Source organism: Balaenoptera musculus, chromosome 11, assembly GCF_009873245.2.
Source record: "Balaenoptera musculus isolate JJ_BM4_2016_0621 chromosome 11, mBalMus1.pri.v3, whole genome shotgun sequence".
NCBI classification, from domain to species: Eukaryota; Metazoa; Chordata; class Mammalia; order Artiodactyla; family Balaenopteridae; genus Balaenoptera; species Balaenoptera musculus.
In genome coordinates this window covers 72,960,460-72,977,883 of record NC_045795.1, presented here as the reverse complement: position 1 = coordinate 72,977,883, position 17,424 = coordinate 72,960,460, and the positions used below count along the sequence as shown (strand labels likewise).

Sequence of the window (17,424 nt, the reverse complement as noted above, 5' to 3'; positions counted from 1 at the left end):
TTTTTTTTTAACATACAGAAGTGTTAATTATATTATCATGTTGTATACTACATCTCTAGTACTTATTGATATTACTTACCTTACAGCTGTGAGTTTATGCCTTTTGACAGCCTTCTTCCACTTCCCCCTCGCCGCCCCCCTCCCCACCTCTGGGGACCACAAATCTGATCTCTTTTTCTACGAGTTTGTAAAGTTTCTCAGTATTGTTTTTTTTTTTAATTTTTTTTACAGCTTTATTGAGATAGTTCAACATTGCTTTGTTAAGTCAAAGTCATAAACTTTAAAACTGACCTAAGAGCAGCCTACAATGTAACGGATATAATCATGTAATGTTCAACCTTCCCTCATGTGGAGAAAGGAATGCTCTTTAGCCAAACTGGGTAGTTTCTATTGCTAAGATAAAAATTAATTCCAAATAAAATTAAAATTGAATCCTCAGGGCCTAGCTTCTGGAAGCCTAGGGATCAAGTATGAACAACAGGTTCTTAAGGGACATGAGAACTTCTTTATGACCATGAATTTGCACCACAAGTACCTTGTAGATCAGGTCCTTCAAAGTTCCTTTTTCATTAAACATTCTAATTAGCAATGCTGAGGATTCGTTAGCTGTGGCAAAGGTAACACGATAGATGTAAGGGTGCTGCCAAAACAAAAAAGAAATTCACATTTATCTGCATCAGCATCTACTCTCCTTTTAGATCCAGGATCTGGTTATGCAGAGTCAAGTACCAGCTCGATAGTTTAATTGCACATAAATGCAGAATATTCCCGGAACACACGGCATTTTCAAGTTATTAGATGGTCAAATAGTAATTCATTCCTTAGATGAGAGAAGGAAGGTAAACTATAGTGACAAAAGGAAGTGGATAAATGATGAGCTAAGCTCTCCAAGTGAAGGTGTCTACTTTGGTACGAGTAGTCTCACAGTTCAGACAAAAGTGTGGTGCAAGAGAGGGAAAGTCTGCATTTTTGGAACAGTGGTTTTAATATTCTGCCTCCGTAAATTGGTAAGAAATACAGCCAAATCCTAGAACAGCCAAGTGGGAACGAGGATAAATGTGCCTTCACTCACAGCTTTGCCTAACATTCCACACTGCTGTTTAGTGACAAGCCAGGGAGTGTAACAGCCAGGAAACAAGCAACAGCAGCCATCTTTCGGCATTTTGGCCCTTTTCCAGGGCAGCTAGCATGAATCTTCCTGTCCCTCTACTGGAGTGTGCAATGGATGTCGACAAAGTGGGGTGGGGAGTAAGACAAATTATTTAATGACTGAAAGAAAAGTCCTCACATGACCTGGAATTTTGGTTACATGGACAAATTGGCTTCAGGTATTACAGTGTCCGTTAGCTCAAAGGAGTACCATGAGCATTTAAACCCTTGGGAGCTGGGCTGTGCAAGGACTTGATGAGCAGGGATTGAGTGGGTCAGGGGATGGAAGGGTGTGCCCAGGGAAATAGCAAATTGATCATGAAGTTTCTCCTGATTATCACATCAAAGCGATTGCTGCTGATATTTTAATGGCTTTATTAAATATAATTCACATCCCATTATAAAGTGAACTCAATGGTTTTCAGTACACTCAGAGCTGTGCAACTATCACACAATCTAATTTTAGAACATTTTCATCACCTCAAAATGAAACCCAATGAATACAATAAAAATCCTTGAGTCCATATTGATATAAATAGACAAAGAAGAGAGAAGAGGAAGCTCTTCCTTACAGTAGAATGCCAACTAATAAATAGAAGAGGAATGATAGAATTAGAAAATCTCTATGAATGCTAAAACTAGTGGATTTGATAAAGAACAGGCTATTTATATAGTGTCAAAAAAATCTCCTTCAATTACTTATTAATTAATTCTAGCTATTTATCTTATAAAAATAATTAAGGAAGGGTACAAATGTTTAGCCAAAATTGTTCACTATGGCTTTTTTTTTTTAATAAGAGCAAAAAACTAGAAGTGACCCAAATGTCTAATAGATTAGCTGAGTGAACTGAGGTAGAGCCAAGGATAATTCTAATGCAGCCAGTAATAATGATATTATACTATATTTATTAACAATAAAAGATGTTCATAGTATACCATTAACAACAACAAAAAAATCAGGTTTTAAAACAATATCTATATAATTTTTCAAACATAATCATATAAAATTCTAGAAAAGTAACAACTGGACATTTTGGTTCATACTTCTGGTTGGTTGGAATTATGGGCAAGTTTTATTTTATTTTTGCTTATCTGTGTTTTCTGAGTTTCTGTAATTAATATGCACCAGCTTTTTATTTATTTATTTACTTTTGTTTGTTTGTTTGTTTTGGCCACGCCACATGGCATGCAGGATCTTAGTGCCCCCAACCAGGGACTGAACCCATGCCCCCTGCAGCGGAAGTGCAGAGTCTTAACCACTGGACCGCCAGAGAAGTCCTGCACTATCTTCTTTTTAAAAAGCACATCCATTAAAAGAAATTTAGAATTGGGTGCTCACAGCCTGTGTGACACAACTAATCAAACTCAAAGACCATAGCATTTGTTTTTTGGCCAGGCATCACACCTCATTAAAAGCCTGGTTTTGCTAGCCTGACAAGACACTCTATCTTCAAGAATGGACTTGCCGGGACTTCCCTCGTGGCGCAGTGGTTAAGAATCCCCCTGCCAATGCAGGGGACACAGGTTTGATGCCTGGTCCAGGAAGATCCCACATGCCACGGAGCAACTAAGCCCGTGCACTACAACTACTGAGCCTGCGCTCTAGAGCCCGTGAGCCGCAACTACTGAAGCCCGCGCACCCTAGAGCCCGCGTGCTGCAACTACTGAGCCCACGTGCCACAATTACTGAAGCCCTCACGCCTAGAGCCCATGCTCCGCAAAGAGAAGCCACCGCAATGAGAAGCCCGCAGACTGCAATGAAGGGCAGACCCCGCTCACCACAACTAGAAAAAGTCCGCGTGCAGCAACGAAGACCCAACACAGCCAAAACAAACAAACAAACAAACAAACTTAAAAAAAAAAAAAAGAATGAACTTGCTAACCCAACTGGACAGGTCAGAGTAATTGTGCTCATTCAAGGGTCCTACATCCTCATGCATAAAACAGATAAAGAACATTAACACTAACTCAATTTTCTGGCCAGATTACTCTTTTCCTTAAAAATTTCTGCATATATTTTGAAATACACTCATGACATTCTTTCCACTGAAAGCCTTCGATTAGAATCCTTCATCCAGTTTACCTAAAACTGTATCAGTTCTGTTTTCTCAGGCTGGAAACAGCTCTTTCACTGATACAAACGTCCTTACCAAGAACAAGAGGCTCAGAGAAGTGGCTGCTTTCCTATTCTGGTATTGGCTTAAAACACAAAAACTACATTTACATTACCACATGTGTCATGGATTGTCTAGAGGTCATGAATGTCATTTAAACGGCCTCTGATCTATGGGAGTAGCCCTGAGCGCTCTCAGTCTGAAATGAAATCCACTGTACCTCTCCATTCTCAGGCCTAGAGACTATTTCCAGCTCTTCTGTCCATGGTCACTCATGAGAAAACACTGTGACTCCCTCATCAGCACCAAGAATAATAGAAGGACTTGTACTCACCAAACAGGACGGCAGAAGTTTGATTAGACACTGAAAATCTTTATCTGACAGATACTTGTCAGGACCAAGGTCAGCCTGCAAACATGGGAAGAAATATCAGGGTGCTGTCTTGGTCATCAAAAGAAAAACTCCTTATAAGTCTTTCCTTTTTCCTTTTTTCCATGTTTCTTTCTTTTTTTTTTTGGCAGCGCCCCATGGCTTGCGGGATCTTAGTTCCCCGACCAGGGATTGAGCCTGTGCCCCCTGCAATGGAAGCGCGGGAGTCCTAACCACTGGACCGCCAGGGAATTCGCGAGTCTTTCTCTTTTTTTAATCTGTCCAAATATATAACTGTAAACCAAAGATGAAAACCACATTAATTCTTGCTGTCTCACGGCCTTTCTGGAGAGATAGCACATAAACATACAAATACTAGGACTTAACTGTAATCTTACCTAATTCCATTTATCAAGTGTATCACTAGAACTCTCAAAGTGATAGATAAAACAAAGTATTACCCAAGTATTTTCTTTAAAACAAACTGCCAAACTGTCAACCCTAAAGAGGTTCCAGAGAACTATTTTAAACTGTTTGCATTTTTTTCCAAATGTTTACTAGTTGATCAAATATAATCACATCGATACTACCAAATGCATAAAAAAGTGACTTAAATGACTCTCCTTTGATGTGTGACTAAGGAGGCCTTTACATCACTCAGGAGCACAATACAATTTTGTAATTCTCTTGTCAATATCTGCTTTCATAAACCCATCTGAAGTCCTTGAAATGAGCCTGAAGTAAAAAAAACTAGCTTACCCAGCTTAACACTAGCCGTTCCTTTGGCTGATTTTTAATCTTCATCAAGAAATATTTCTTCCTTATCCTCCAACCTGTCATAAAAGCAGAGATGTGTTTATAGCTACATGATTTTACACCAACTGATATGTTTTGGTGACCAAGTAATTAATAAAAATTAATTTTGGAAATATTATTCATAGCTATATAGGCACCATTAAACAACTATTTGGTAATACTGACATGGTAAAAGCTGAACTAAAAAAAAAAAAAGGCAAAGAAATTACTCTACTCATGGAAAAGGGAAAACAGCACTTCAGTTTAGATTTAGTGAAAAAGATAAAACAAGAATGAATGATGGTTCTGAAACTATTAGTTACTACCATCCAAATCTTCAGATGGAGCTTTAACCAAGATTCATTAAGTAATAAAACTTAAGGACTGCATCCTCAAACAGTACGGAGGCAAAAAGAAAAACAAATCACCTGCATTTCTTATGCATTTCACCTGCATAAAAACTTCCTTGGGATACTTATAAGAAAGCATGACAAAGAACCCAGTTCTCTGATCTTTCTTAACGGAATGGGCATGCCAGTTTCTCACCTATGTCTTTCAATGGTTCCACCACCTCCCACTTTGGTTCTGATCGGAAGAACATGGAAACCTGTTGTAAGGCAATCTCTGCAAAGATATTTTAGAAACTCATTAGTCAAACATTATCAGGAAACTGCCATACGCTTAAGATATTATTCTTGCAAATGAAATTCTTATGGTCTATGACCTTCTTGAAAAACTTAATTATAAAAAAATGAACACAGACTAAATAAAATGTGGGATTCTAGATTGGATCTTGGAATAGAATAAGATCATTAATGGAGGGCTTCCCTGGTGGCGCAGTGGTTGAGAGTCTGCCTGCCAATGCAGGGGACACGGGTTCGAGCCCTGGTCTGGGAAGATCCCACATGCCACGGAGCAACTGGGCCCGTGAGCCACAACTACTGAGCCTGCGCGTCTGGAGCTTGTGCTCCGCAACAAGAGAGGCCGCGATGGTGAGAGGCCCACGCACCGCGATGAAGAGTGGTCCCCACTTGCCACAACTAGAGAAAGCCCTCGCAGAGAAACGAAGACCCAACACAGCCATAAATAAATAAATAAATAAATAAAAGAACGTGAATTTCTTTAAAAAAAAAAAAAAAAAGAGAAACCCTGCGAGAGGGTTTCTAAAAGCCCTTTAAAAAAAAAAAAGATCATTAATGGAAAAGCTAGTGAAATCTGAATAAAACTATAGTTAATAGTAATGTACCAATGCTAATTCCTTAGTTTTGACAAATGTACCATGCTTACAAAAGATGTTAACATTAGGGCAAAATGGGTGAGGGGTATATGGAAACTCTGTACTATCATTGCCATTTTTTCTGTAAATCTAAAATTATTCCAAAATAAAAAGTTTATTAAAGAAAAGAAAGTAATTACTAATGGAATAATTACTTAAACTGGAAGATCTAAAATATGCAAACTAGTTGGCTTAACCCAAGAATTCAATATATGCACCAGACAACAACCCGAGCACAAAACTCAAAGCGTATGGTAAGCTCAGCTTGGAATAGCATTAAATGTTGCTCCAAGTGATATTTATCCCACCTTCATTCCTCATGAAATTATAGCTTTCACCAACAAAGAAGCGATTAGCCTTAAATATATACATACTGGAAATAAAAGCCAGTGTTTTAGAAAAACATCCATGTACAGCAACAATATGGTTCTATGGTGGGAAATTACCGTATGCCTGCTTACTGGAAAAAAAATCCACCCTTCTCTTTGTGTTTGTTTATCATGAGAACGTTTCCCCCTTCTAAGAAGACAATGAAAAGAGGAAGTTCTTTAAAGTTCACCGTATAAAGAAATTATCAGAATAACTGTGTTTTTACATTTCCTGCAAAAAGCAACATCTATAATTTGCTATTTTCCCTCAATGTAGTGAGTGAATGAAGCCACACTGGGTCCCTGAAAGCAAACAGCAATCCTGCAAATTCATTGTGGAACTGCACCTCTGCTTAGCATTAGTTACATTCCAGGCACGAAGGATTTAGCAGAAATGTTTTCCATGTGTCAAAATGACCTAGTCTGGAATTAACTATGCCGAGAGCTAGGCAAACAATATCATTTTGATATATTTTACAGTACATTATGAATTGAGATTTGGGGAAGAAAACAATCTTACTGACTCAATATGTAAAGTGTCAGTGTTGTCCACACACAAGAGAACATGAGATGACAGACACAGAACAGGCTCCATTTACATTTGTTTCAACTACTCCAACGTGACCACCCATTTGGAGAGGTTCGGAGTGGCAGAAGCAGATGAATTTTTATAACCGACACTGGGGACCCTGAACCTCCTCTAGAAGTAATGTGGGTATAAAATGCTTTCAGTATTTCCAAAATAACTTGAACATAAACTACTTAAAAAGATATTCTTTTACGTGAAAATCATAACAATTTTGAGAAGGATTATGAAAAATAATTTTCTAAATGGGATACAATGTCATTCTCAGAGGCTGTAAAGGACAGTTGGTTCAAAACTAACAGTGACTCATAATTCCGCACAATATCATTATTCCACAATGTTTACTGTATGCTACTATATATTATACATTGTTTTAGGAATGGGGGAAACAGCTGTGAGCAAGTGGAATATGGTAGATTTGTTATTGGCAAATTAAGGACTAGAAAATAGCTTTTTTTACCTTTGGGGTCAGGGAATTGTAGACAGGACATTTTCTTTCCTCTGAACTATGATTTATTGCCAAGTAAATCACATGACTACCATGCTCCCAATATTAATCCCTTCTCTCCCCAGATTCAGGTAACACACTTCAAACCTAAACATCTACTCCTCTGCTTAGAAGCCTTTATTGGGGCCCCATTTCCTTCCCAAATCAAGACCAAGCTTCTAGCTCTGGCTCTACCTTACCCTTCTGTCTCTACCCCCAACAGTGTATGAGCCTCACACTCTTTTCACTGAGATTTGCCTGCCAAGGCCCCTGAAGACTGGCCTACCTCCACCCCTTGGCATTTTCTATTCCTACCCATCTATCCTTTGAGGCTTAGCCCAAATTTGCTTCTCCCCTAGCCAGGACTCCCTCCCTTCTTTCCTCCTCTGCACACTTCGGTGCTACACCTGTCCCTGTCCTATGGGATTCTGTCTCACATTAGGGCTACTGTCTTCCACTAGACTGTGAACTCTAGCTGGAAAGAAATATCTTAAACAGGGCAGAGCCCACAGCCATACAAAAATACTTCTTTCTCTCTGGGAGCACTGGCCCTTGCCTCTTGGCCTGGCTAACTTCTACTCACCCCGCAGATCTCCATGTAGGTATCACCTCTTCTGGGAAGCCTTCCTCCATCTTCAGAGCTGGATCATCTGCACCCTGACCCCCACCCTCAAGGTGCTGCCATGTTTTTAACCTGCCACAGTCTTCACCTGTCAATCTCCCTGCAGAAGTGCCATGGGGTGGGCATGGGATTAGGAGATTATTCATTCCTTGGTGCTGTATTTGTAGCACCTGGCACACAGTAGGTACTCAATAAATAGTTGATGAAGTAAGAACTAAGGGTTCAATACATGTTCAATGGATGTGGACACTCTCTCCCATTAGAACATGAAATCCATGAAAAGGAAGGCATTTGCCCTATATTTCTCTAGCACTGACACATGGGAAAAGCTGCACGCTCAGTAGATGCTGATAAACAAGCCCCAGACAGGAAATGCAGAGCGATGGCTTCAACTCCATCCTGTGTTTCCCACAGAGCTCAGACTTCTCAGCTCAGAACGTACCAGCTGCCCCCACTGTGTGCAGCCTTTGACGTCCTAGATCCCAGCCCCGTGGGATGACTAAAGGGAATAAACACTGACTCCTCCCATCCCACGACTGGGCTCCAGATCCCCCAAACTACTACAGCGGGTGATACTGCAGCGGCCTGCACAGCGGATGTGGGCCTCCAGCCTCTCTGAAGCATCCTGCTCTTGTTCTGAATATAATCTCATCTTCCCTCCCACCCTCCCCTCCTGCCCAATCCCTCTCTCACTCCCTCCTTCCCCTCATCTTGGAGTCCACTACTATCTGACCTGTTCGTAGCATTCCTGGGCTTTTAGGACTAGAAGAGAGCTTCGACACTACCTGGTCCACTCTCCCCACCCCCACCTCCTGTGTTATAGGTCGGGACCTCAAGGCCTACAGAGTGGAGATGCTGCTAATAACAAAGCTGGGACCAGGATGCAGGCCTCTTGATTTCTGGTCCAAGTGACTTCTGCATGGACATTAAAAGCTTCCTTACCGAGTTGTTTACGGTGGAAAGACGGCTACAGTGCAGTGAAGCACCTTGCTAACAAGATGAATAAGGTGGTGTGTGTGTGCGTGCATGCATGTGTTTCCCAACACAAACCCCTCATGACCGGGAGACACCTGTTTTCCCTGTACAGTAGCTGGCCCTCAATTAGACTTTCTAATTCAAAGGAACACCCCAAAACCTGCCCTCAACAAAGCACCAAGGACCTATACTTCCCTCCTGTGAATTTGGTCATAAGGAAAACATAAGAAAAAGAAAAAAGGGACCAGCAATCCCAAGCTGGGGACCCAGGGAGGAGAGGAGGCAGCTGCTGATGTCCTCCGAGCTCCTACTCACCCATCCCCTGGGGAACGGGTGATATCAACAGTTCCCCTCCAACAAAGCACCTTCGGGCTCAGTCAGAGCAACAGGCAGGAATGTGAGCACGGTGATTTCAGCCACATTTGAATGCAGAACTCAAATCCTGCTGCAGTGAAGCTGGGTGGTGAGCACAGACCATTTGGAAACTGATGAGAGGTAGAGACGTTATCCATATTAAAGGGAAACTGGCTCTGCTTAGGGAAGTGCCAGAAGTTTGAGGTATGCAGGGAGCCACGCTGTAAGTTTTGGGGAACCTGAACAAGTCTGTCTGGCTTTTCGGGGAATGGCTCAATTAAGATGGTGTGGAGGAGGTGGCCTGGGTTTCCCTTTCCTGAGGCTGCTGGTGAGTCAGCATAGAGGAAAGACAAGTTCTGACATTTCATGCAAAGGGGGAAATAAATCAGCACTTCTCTGAAAACAGCATCCATCCCTTACTGTTTCATCAGGACTGTGCCCTCTAAATAGCAGCAGCTTCTTGAGCATTTGAGTTCTGGCAGGAGTCTCTGACAATTTTCCTATACTCCTGCCCACATCTGCTTTGGACTCCTGACTGTCTGCCATGCTGGGAGAGGGGAAAGATCAGGACAAGAGCAGCATGTGAGAGAAGTACAATAGAAGGAAATACAGGGATCAGACAACCTTCCAGGGGCTGAGGAGCATTTCAACTGGGAAACATTCAGACACTGGACACTTGTACAATCATACAAACCTGCAACCCTAGGTAAGGCCCTTCTTGGGGGGGCCACTCATGTATAAAATGAGAGGGTTCTACTGGAACTCATCAATGAGTTCGGTAAAGTTGCAGAATACAAAATTAATATACAGGGGGCTTCCTTGGTGGCACAGTGGTTGGGAGTCTGCCTGCCAGTGCGGGGGGCGCGGGTTCGGGCCCTGGTCTGGGAGGATCCTGCATGCCGTGGAGCAGCTGGGCCCGTGAGCCACAACTACTGAGCCTGCGTGTCTGGAGCCTGTGCTCCGCAACAGGAGAGGCCTCGATGGTGAGAGGCCCGCACGCCGTGATGGGGAGTGGCTCCCGCTTGCCGCGATGGGGAGTGGCTCCCGCTTGCCGCGGCTGGGGAGGGCCCTCGCGCGGAAGCGAAGACCCAACACAGCCATAAATAAATAAATAAAAATTAAAAAAAAAATTAATATACAGAAGCTGGTTGCATTTCTTTATACTAACAACAAACTATCAGAAAGAAAAAGTAAGAAAACAATTCCATTTACAATCACATCAAAAAGAATAAAATACCTAGGAATAAGTCCAACTAAAGAGGTAAAAGACCTGTACTTGGAAAACTCTAAGACACTAATGAAAGAAATTGAACAGGACACAAACAGATGGAAAGATATACCATGTTCACGGATTGGAAGAATTAATATTGCTAAAATGACTGTACTACCCAAGGCAATCTACAGATTCAGTGCAATCCCTATCAAATACCATTGGCATTTCTCACAGAGCTAGAAGAAATAATTCTAAATTTGTATGGAAACACAAAAGATCTTGAATAGCCAAAACAATCTTGAGAAAGAAGAACAAGCTGGAAGTATCATCCTCCTGATTTCAAAGTATACTACAGAGTTACAGTAATCAAAACAGTATGGTATTGGCATGCACGTGCACACATGCACATGCAAACACAGAGAAAAAAGGAAAAGAATAGAGAACCCAGAAATGAACCCATACTTCTATGAGCAGTTAATCTACGACAAAGGAGACGAGAATACACTAAGGAGAAAAGACAGCCTCTTCAATAAATGGTATTGGGAAAACTAGACAGCTACATGCAATAGAACCAAACTGGCTACTCTCTCACATCATATACAAAAATAAACTAAAAAATGGATTAAAGACATAAATGTAAGACCTAAAACCATAAAACTCCTAGAAGAAAACATAGGTGGTAAGCTCTTTGACACTGGTCTTAGCGATATTTTTTTGGATGTGTCTCCTCAGGCAAGGGAAAAACAAAAAGCAAAAACCAACAAACGGGACCTAATCAAACATAAAAGCTTTTGCACAGCAAAGGAAACCATCAACAAAACAAGAAGGCCACCTACTGAATGGGAGAACATATTTGCACACAATATGGCTGACAAGTGGTTAATATCCAAAATATACAAAGAACTCATACGACTCAACATCAAAAAACCAAACAACCCTATTAAAAAATGGGCAGAGTACTTGAATAGACATTTTTCCAAAGACAACATACAGATGGCCAACAGGCATATGAAAAGATGCTCAACACTACTAACCATCATGGAAATGCAAATCAAAACCACAATGATGGGCTTCCCTGGTGGCGCAGTGGTTGAGAATCTGCCTGCCAATGCAGGCGACACGGGTTCGAGCCCTGGTCTGGGAAGATCCCACATGCCGCGGAGCAACTAGGACCGTGAGCCACAGCTACTGAGCCTGCACGTCTGGAGCTTGTGTTCCGCAACAAGAGAGGCCGCGACAGTGAGAGGCCCGTGCACCACGATGAAGAGTGGCCCCCACTTGCCGCAACTAGAGAAAGCCCTCGCACAGAAACGAAGACCCAACACAGCCAAAAATAAATAAATAAATAAATAAAGAAGCTTTCATTTAAAAAAAACAAAAAAACACAATGAGGTATCAGCTCATACCCATCAGAAGGGCTATCATCAAAAAGACCACAAATAAAAAACAAGTGCTGGTAAAGATGTGGAGAAAAGAGAACCCTTGTGCACTGCTGGTGAGAATGTAACTTGGTGTAGCCACTAAGGAAAATGATATGGAGGTTCCTCAAACAATTAAAAGTAGAACTACCATATGATTCAGCAATTCCACTCCTGGGTATATATCAGAAGAAAATGAAAATGAAAATTAGAAAAAAATATATGCACCCCCATGTTCATTGTGGCATTATTTACAATAGCCAAGATATGGAAGCAATCTAAGTATCACAATGGAATATTAATCAGCCACAAAGAAGAATGAAATCTTGCCATTTGCAACCACGTGGATGGATACAGTCAATAACTATGTAATATCTTTGTATGGTGACATATCGTAAGTTGACATCATCAACTTTTCATGATGATTATTTTGAAATGTATAGAAACATCCAATCACAGTGTTGTGTAACAGGAACTAACGTAGTGTTGTAGGTCAATTATTCTTCAAAAACAAACAAACTCATAGAAAAAGAGATCAGATTTGTGGTTACCAGAGGTAGGGGCTAGGGGATAGGGGGATGGGGAATTGAATGAAGGTGGCCAAAAGGTACAAACCTCCAGTTATAAGATAAATAAGTACTAAGGATGTAATACACAACATGATAAATATAATTAACACTGCTGTACATTATATATGAAAGCTAACAAGAGAGTAAATCCTAAGAGTTCTCATCACAAGGAAAAATTTTTTTTCTATTTAATTTTGCATCTCTATGAGATGAGATGAGAGATGTTCACTAAACTTATTGCGATAATCATCTCACCATGTATGTAAGTCAAGTCATTATGCTGTACACCTTAAACTTATACAGTGCTGTACATCAATTATATCTCAATAAAACTGGAAGGAAAACAAAAACAAAAAAATAACACTAAGAAATAAAACAAGAGGGTTAGTTCTGATACGTCTGCTCCGAGATCCCTGCTAGCTCTGACCCCTGGCAACTCAAGGCACTTCTGGTATAAGCTCCCTGAGAACAGGGAGCACAACTTCTTCACACCTGCACCCCAACACCCAGCCCTGCACCCAGCACGTGGCATAGGCAGAGCAGACAGTCAAGGTTTATGGAATGAATGGCATCATCACGTGTGCACTACACCTTGATGCTTGCCCTAGGAGAACATTAGCAGACACCCTCAGGAAAAAATGTGGACAAACCAATGAAGAGGGCTGGGTTGGGACTGACTTGATAAAAGTCAATACAGGGACTTCCCTGGTGGCACAGTGGTTAAGAATCCACCTGCCAATGCAGGGGACACAGGTTCGAGCCCTGCTTCAGGAAGATCCCACATGCCGTGGAGCAACTAGGCCCGTACGCCACAACTACTGAGCCTGAGCTCTAGAGCCCGTGAGCCACAGCTACTGAGCCCACGTGCCACAACTACTGAAGCCCGCGTGCCTGGAGCCCGTGCTCCGCAACAAGAGAAGCCACCGCAATGAGAAGCCCGCGCACCGCAACGAAGACCCAACTCAGCCAAAAATAAATAAATAAAATTAAGAAAAAAAAAAAAGTCAATCCAGAAGGCCCATGATCTGATAATTCTGAGAACAAGTGAGGTAAATAAAGCATGGTGAAATGAAAGCCAAGCGAGATCTACTCTGAAAAAATGCGAACTGTCCTGGGAGCCCCTTTTCTCCTATGTGAACCGAGAAACATGTGGAGGAAGGATGCAAGCCTTGTAACAATTCATTGTTACTTACAGTAAATGTGAGTTTGAAATTAACTTTCCTTCACTTGATTGCATTCTAGAAACGCATTTTTCTTACAGGCACTTCCATTAGAAGACGGCAGGTACGTTCTAGGACAAGGCTTCTCAAACTTTAATATGCATGCAAACCACATGGCAACCCTGTTAAAACCACATCCTGATTCTAGGTTTAGGCTGGGGCCTAAATCCTGCGTTACTGACACGCTCCCAGTGATGCCAGTGCTGCTGTCAAAGGACCACACTGTCAGTAGCAAGTTCTAACTGTGGTTGTCAAACTTGGCGGCAATTAGAATCTCTAGGGGAGCTTTACAAATTACGAACCCAATCCACAGAGATTCTGATTTAATTGGCATGAATGCAGCCTGGGCATCAGGAGTTTTTAAAGCTCCCCAGGTGGATTATATTATGCAGAAAAGTTTGGTGCCTGACAAGTAGTCCTCTATTTCCCTCTATCTGACACAGAAATAAGTGTCTCCCTCCAATTACTTCAAAAGCAGCGTTCTGAGGACCTAAAATGTAGTCTGTAAACAATCTATTCTCTTAACAAGGAAATCAGCTTATTAATAATACCCAGAGTTCCACTTAGACTCTAAGCATGGTTTAGCTTTAAAAAACCAGTTGAATTCTAGTCACTGGTTCAGTTCTACAACAGTTTCTATTGGTCTCTTCAAGGCCACGCCAGAGTGTATTAAATATTTAATCACTTATTCTACTGACAATGAGCTTACATTACTGATGCTAGCTTTGTGTGTGACTGGCACCCTTTCCAACTCAGGCCCCTGGCTGCCACCCTGACCCAGGGAAAGTTTGGAAGAGAACTACCTCTTCTTTAGGCTTTGCACAGAGTAGATTTCAGCGAGCAACTGGGAAGACACAGAAAGAACACTTCTGGATCACTGTTGTGTTTAAAGTAATTCCCAGAAAAACCAGGCATAGTATATACTGTAAACACAAAAACAGAGCCAAAGACAAATCAAATTGAGATTACTGTATAGATTATTGTGGACTATTTACTCTCTGTTTTGTCAGGGAAAATAATAAAGACAAGACTCTGTACATAGACAATAAGTTCTCCTTCATATTTTTCTAAACAGACATCACAAACACTTTAGAACAATTTTCTTCTTATATATCTATGGTAAAAATACAATCAGGTAATTATTAGTAAATGAATAACACCCTGTAACAGATGTACACATCTCCCCATTTGGAAGGAGAATTTCTCCCACGTATATTATCTCCAGCAAAGAAAAGTGCCTCTTTTGTCCCGGGACTGTAGCTGATAGATCCTTCTACTTACCAGTATAGCTTGCAGAATAGTTGTTTGGATCTAAAAACTTCTTAACCAGCTCACAATTAGACAAGATATGATTTGTGGTGATAACGTTGAGATAGTTCTGAAGACCTTTCTGCCTCTCAGCTATGAACTCACGATCCATGTTACCAATCAATTTTTTGGGAGGAAGAGGTAGACTTAGGCCTACAATCTTTAACTAAAAAAAAAAAAAAAAGTATTATACTCATGTCATCCCCAAATAAGATACATTATCAGAATCCTGAGCCATCATATTTCATTAGGTCTAAGGCATTTTAGGATGCATCCTAATTTGTCATACTATAAAAATGTGAAAAACCGTAACAACTGAGAATTGATAAAATGCTTTATTCAGCGTAGCAACTTTAAAACTTAATTTTGTAATGTGGTTTTCTTTTTATCAAACATATACATGAACATCACTTCAAGAGTCAAACAGTTCTTTTTTTATTATTACTAGCAGTCCCACAGTGCTCCTACCACCCCCCCCCCCCCCAAACAGGTGACATATCCATTCTCCACTCCCCAGAGGCAGTCACATTCAACTCTTTCAGCTGATCTTCTGGAATAGGGGAATGTTCACATTGTTATGTCTTGATTTTTCACTTTTATGCATTATCTGTAAGTTTCTAATTATGGAAGATTAGGATTAAGTTCTCTTTCACCATCCTAATCTCATTCCATACACGTTCTATTACTACTCCTTCCAATATAGTAATGTTATAATTTAGTGCAATATTCATATTTACATTAGGTAAATGATATTCACAACTGAGCCAAAGGGCATGTTTATTATTCCTTTCTGTCAATTAGTAGTCTTTTTAAGTTTTCTATTCAACTCCAAACTCTGCGCCTAAGCCTTTTCTCAACACACTCAGACACAAAGATGTATCAACTTTATCTTCTTGAGGAGTACCTTCCAGAACCCACCAACCTGCTCCAAGCAGGACTGGTGGTCCCTAAACCTGCTGCAAAGCTGGCATCCTGGGACCTCCCTTCACCATCATGCTGGAGAAGCTTTTGTCCTTTCTCCTGCCGAACCCCATTTCTGTATCCATACCTGCCCTTTTCTTAGATAATTCCCTGACTTTGGGTGGAGATACCCTGTGTCAGCTTCCTAAAAAGGGAGTAAGGGAGATAAATTTTTTGAAACCTTGCATGTTAAAAAATGTCTTTATTCTACCCTCACACTTGATTGATAACGAGTCTTGACATGGAATTCTAAGTTGGAAATATATTTCTTCCTCAGAATTTTTAGGAGCTACATTATTATTGTCTTTTAGTTTCTGCTGCTGCTGTTAAAGGTTCAAGCAGTAGATTCTTGATTCTGTTTTTTTTTCTCTCCCTGGAAGCTTTTAGGATCTTCTCTTTGACCTCGGTTTGTGAATTCCATGTGCCTTTATAAGGCTCTATTTTCATTCTCTGTGCTGAGTACTCAGCCCTTTCAATCTAGAAACTAATATTCTTACATTCTTTGGTATTTTCTTGTATTAGGTCATTATTTCTTCCCCTCCATTCCCTTTGCTTTCTGTTTCTAGAACTCCTGTTTTCCAATGTTGGACTTTCTGGACTGGTCCTCTATTCTTATCTTTTCCCTCCCATTTTCCACCTATGTTAAACATTTTCTCCCTGGGATATTTCCTCTATCTTTCAGCCCTTCTAAAGAGTTTTCATTCCTACTATTATCTTTTTTACTTCTAAATGCTTTTCTTTCCTTAATAGCATCCTGATGTAATAATGTAATGTAATTTTTCATCTCTCCGAGATTATAAAAGACAATTTTTCTAAGAACCTGTGACCTCACTGTCTTTAGCTCTTTCCTCTTAGGCTGGACAGATCCTCCCAAAAGAATTTTCCAGTCTCCTGCCTGGAGGGTCTATGCCTGACTGCCAGTATTCTGGGAGCTGAAAGGAAGAAGAGGGCTTGGCTGGGGGCAGGGGTGGGGAGTAGTCAGGTCTCCTGTTTGTTATGTAAATTTTCCAACTATGCCTGCATTCTCCAGTCCAAAGACTGTTCTACCCTCTCCAGGGAATAAACTCAGTTTTTCTACTGGAGGGAGAAGAGCAGCCGTAAGTTGCTCAGATGGGGAGATTTGGTGATCTGACTGCTTAAACATACTTTCAACTCCTGATTTTAGCTTGACCTCAGCCCAGGCTGCAGGCAGCAGCTGGTGCTGTCACTTGCTAAATCTTTGGAGGTTCTGTGGTATAAACTGGGACCCAGTGGGGTTAGCCACCCTCACTGCCATCTCAGAATTGTGCCTTCCCCTATCTGCTTAATTAGTTAGCTCTCATCCATTGGATTTTCAGTTTCAAATGTTTTTGTTGTAGTTTTCTCCTCTCCTATTCTATTTGTCCTTGAGGGTGTGTGTGTGTGTGTGTATAAGATCAATTTACTGTTGTTTTAGAGTGGCTTCGGGAGAGAGGAAAAGTAAATGCGGGTGCTCAATCTATCATTTTCCAGATCATTTAAAACTTTATGAGTCCCGGGCTTCCCTGGTGGCGCAGTGGTTAAGAATCCACCTGCCAACGCAGGGGAAAAGGGTTCGATCCCTGGTCCGGGAAGATCCCACACGCCGTGGAGCAACTAAGCCCGTGCGCCACAACTACTGA

The 17,424-nt window shown here is 41.2% G+C and overlaps 1 protein-coding gene across 8 annotated transcripts in view; it reads right to left on the bottom strand.

Annotated features, from left to right (window-relative positions):
* The window catches only part of PXK (PX domain containing serine/threonine kinase like), a 76,135-nt gene that overhangs the window by 26,263 nt on the left and 32,448 nt on the right, over window positions 1-17,424 (bottom strand). For 5 of the 8 annotated variants that reach the window (XM_036870661.1, XM_036870662.1, XM_036870659.1 and 2 more), the window contains exons 4-8: window positions 14,798-14,984; window positions 4,975-5,052; window positions 4,393-4,466; window positions 3,598-3,672; window positions 536-640 (exon numbers count right to left, since the gene is read on the bottom strand). In XM_036870661.1, coding sequence (XP_036726556.1) covers window positions 536-640; window positions 3,598-3,672; window positions 4,393-4,466; window positions 4,975-5,052; window positions 14,798-14,984 — 519 coding nt within the window. Of the gene's footprint in view, window positions 1-535; window positions 641-3,597; window positions 3,673-4,392; window positions 4,467-4,974; window positions 5,053-14,797; window positions 14,991-17,424 lie in introns of all 8 variants that reach the window. The other 3 variants (XM_036870654.1, XM_036870656.1, XM_036870660.1) reach the window with 1 other exon arrangement.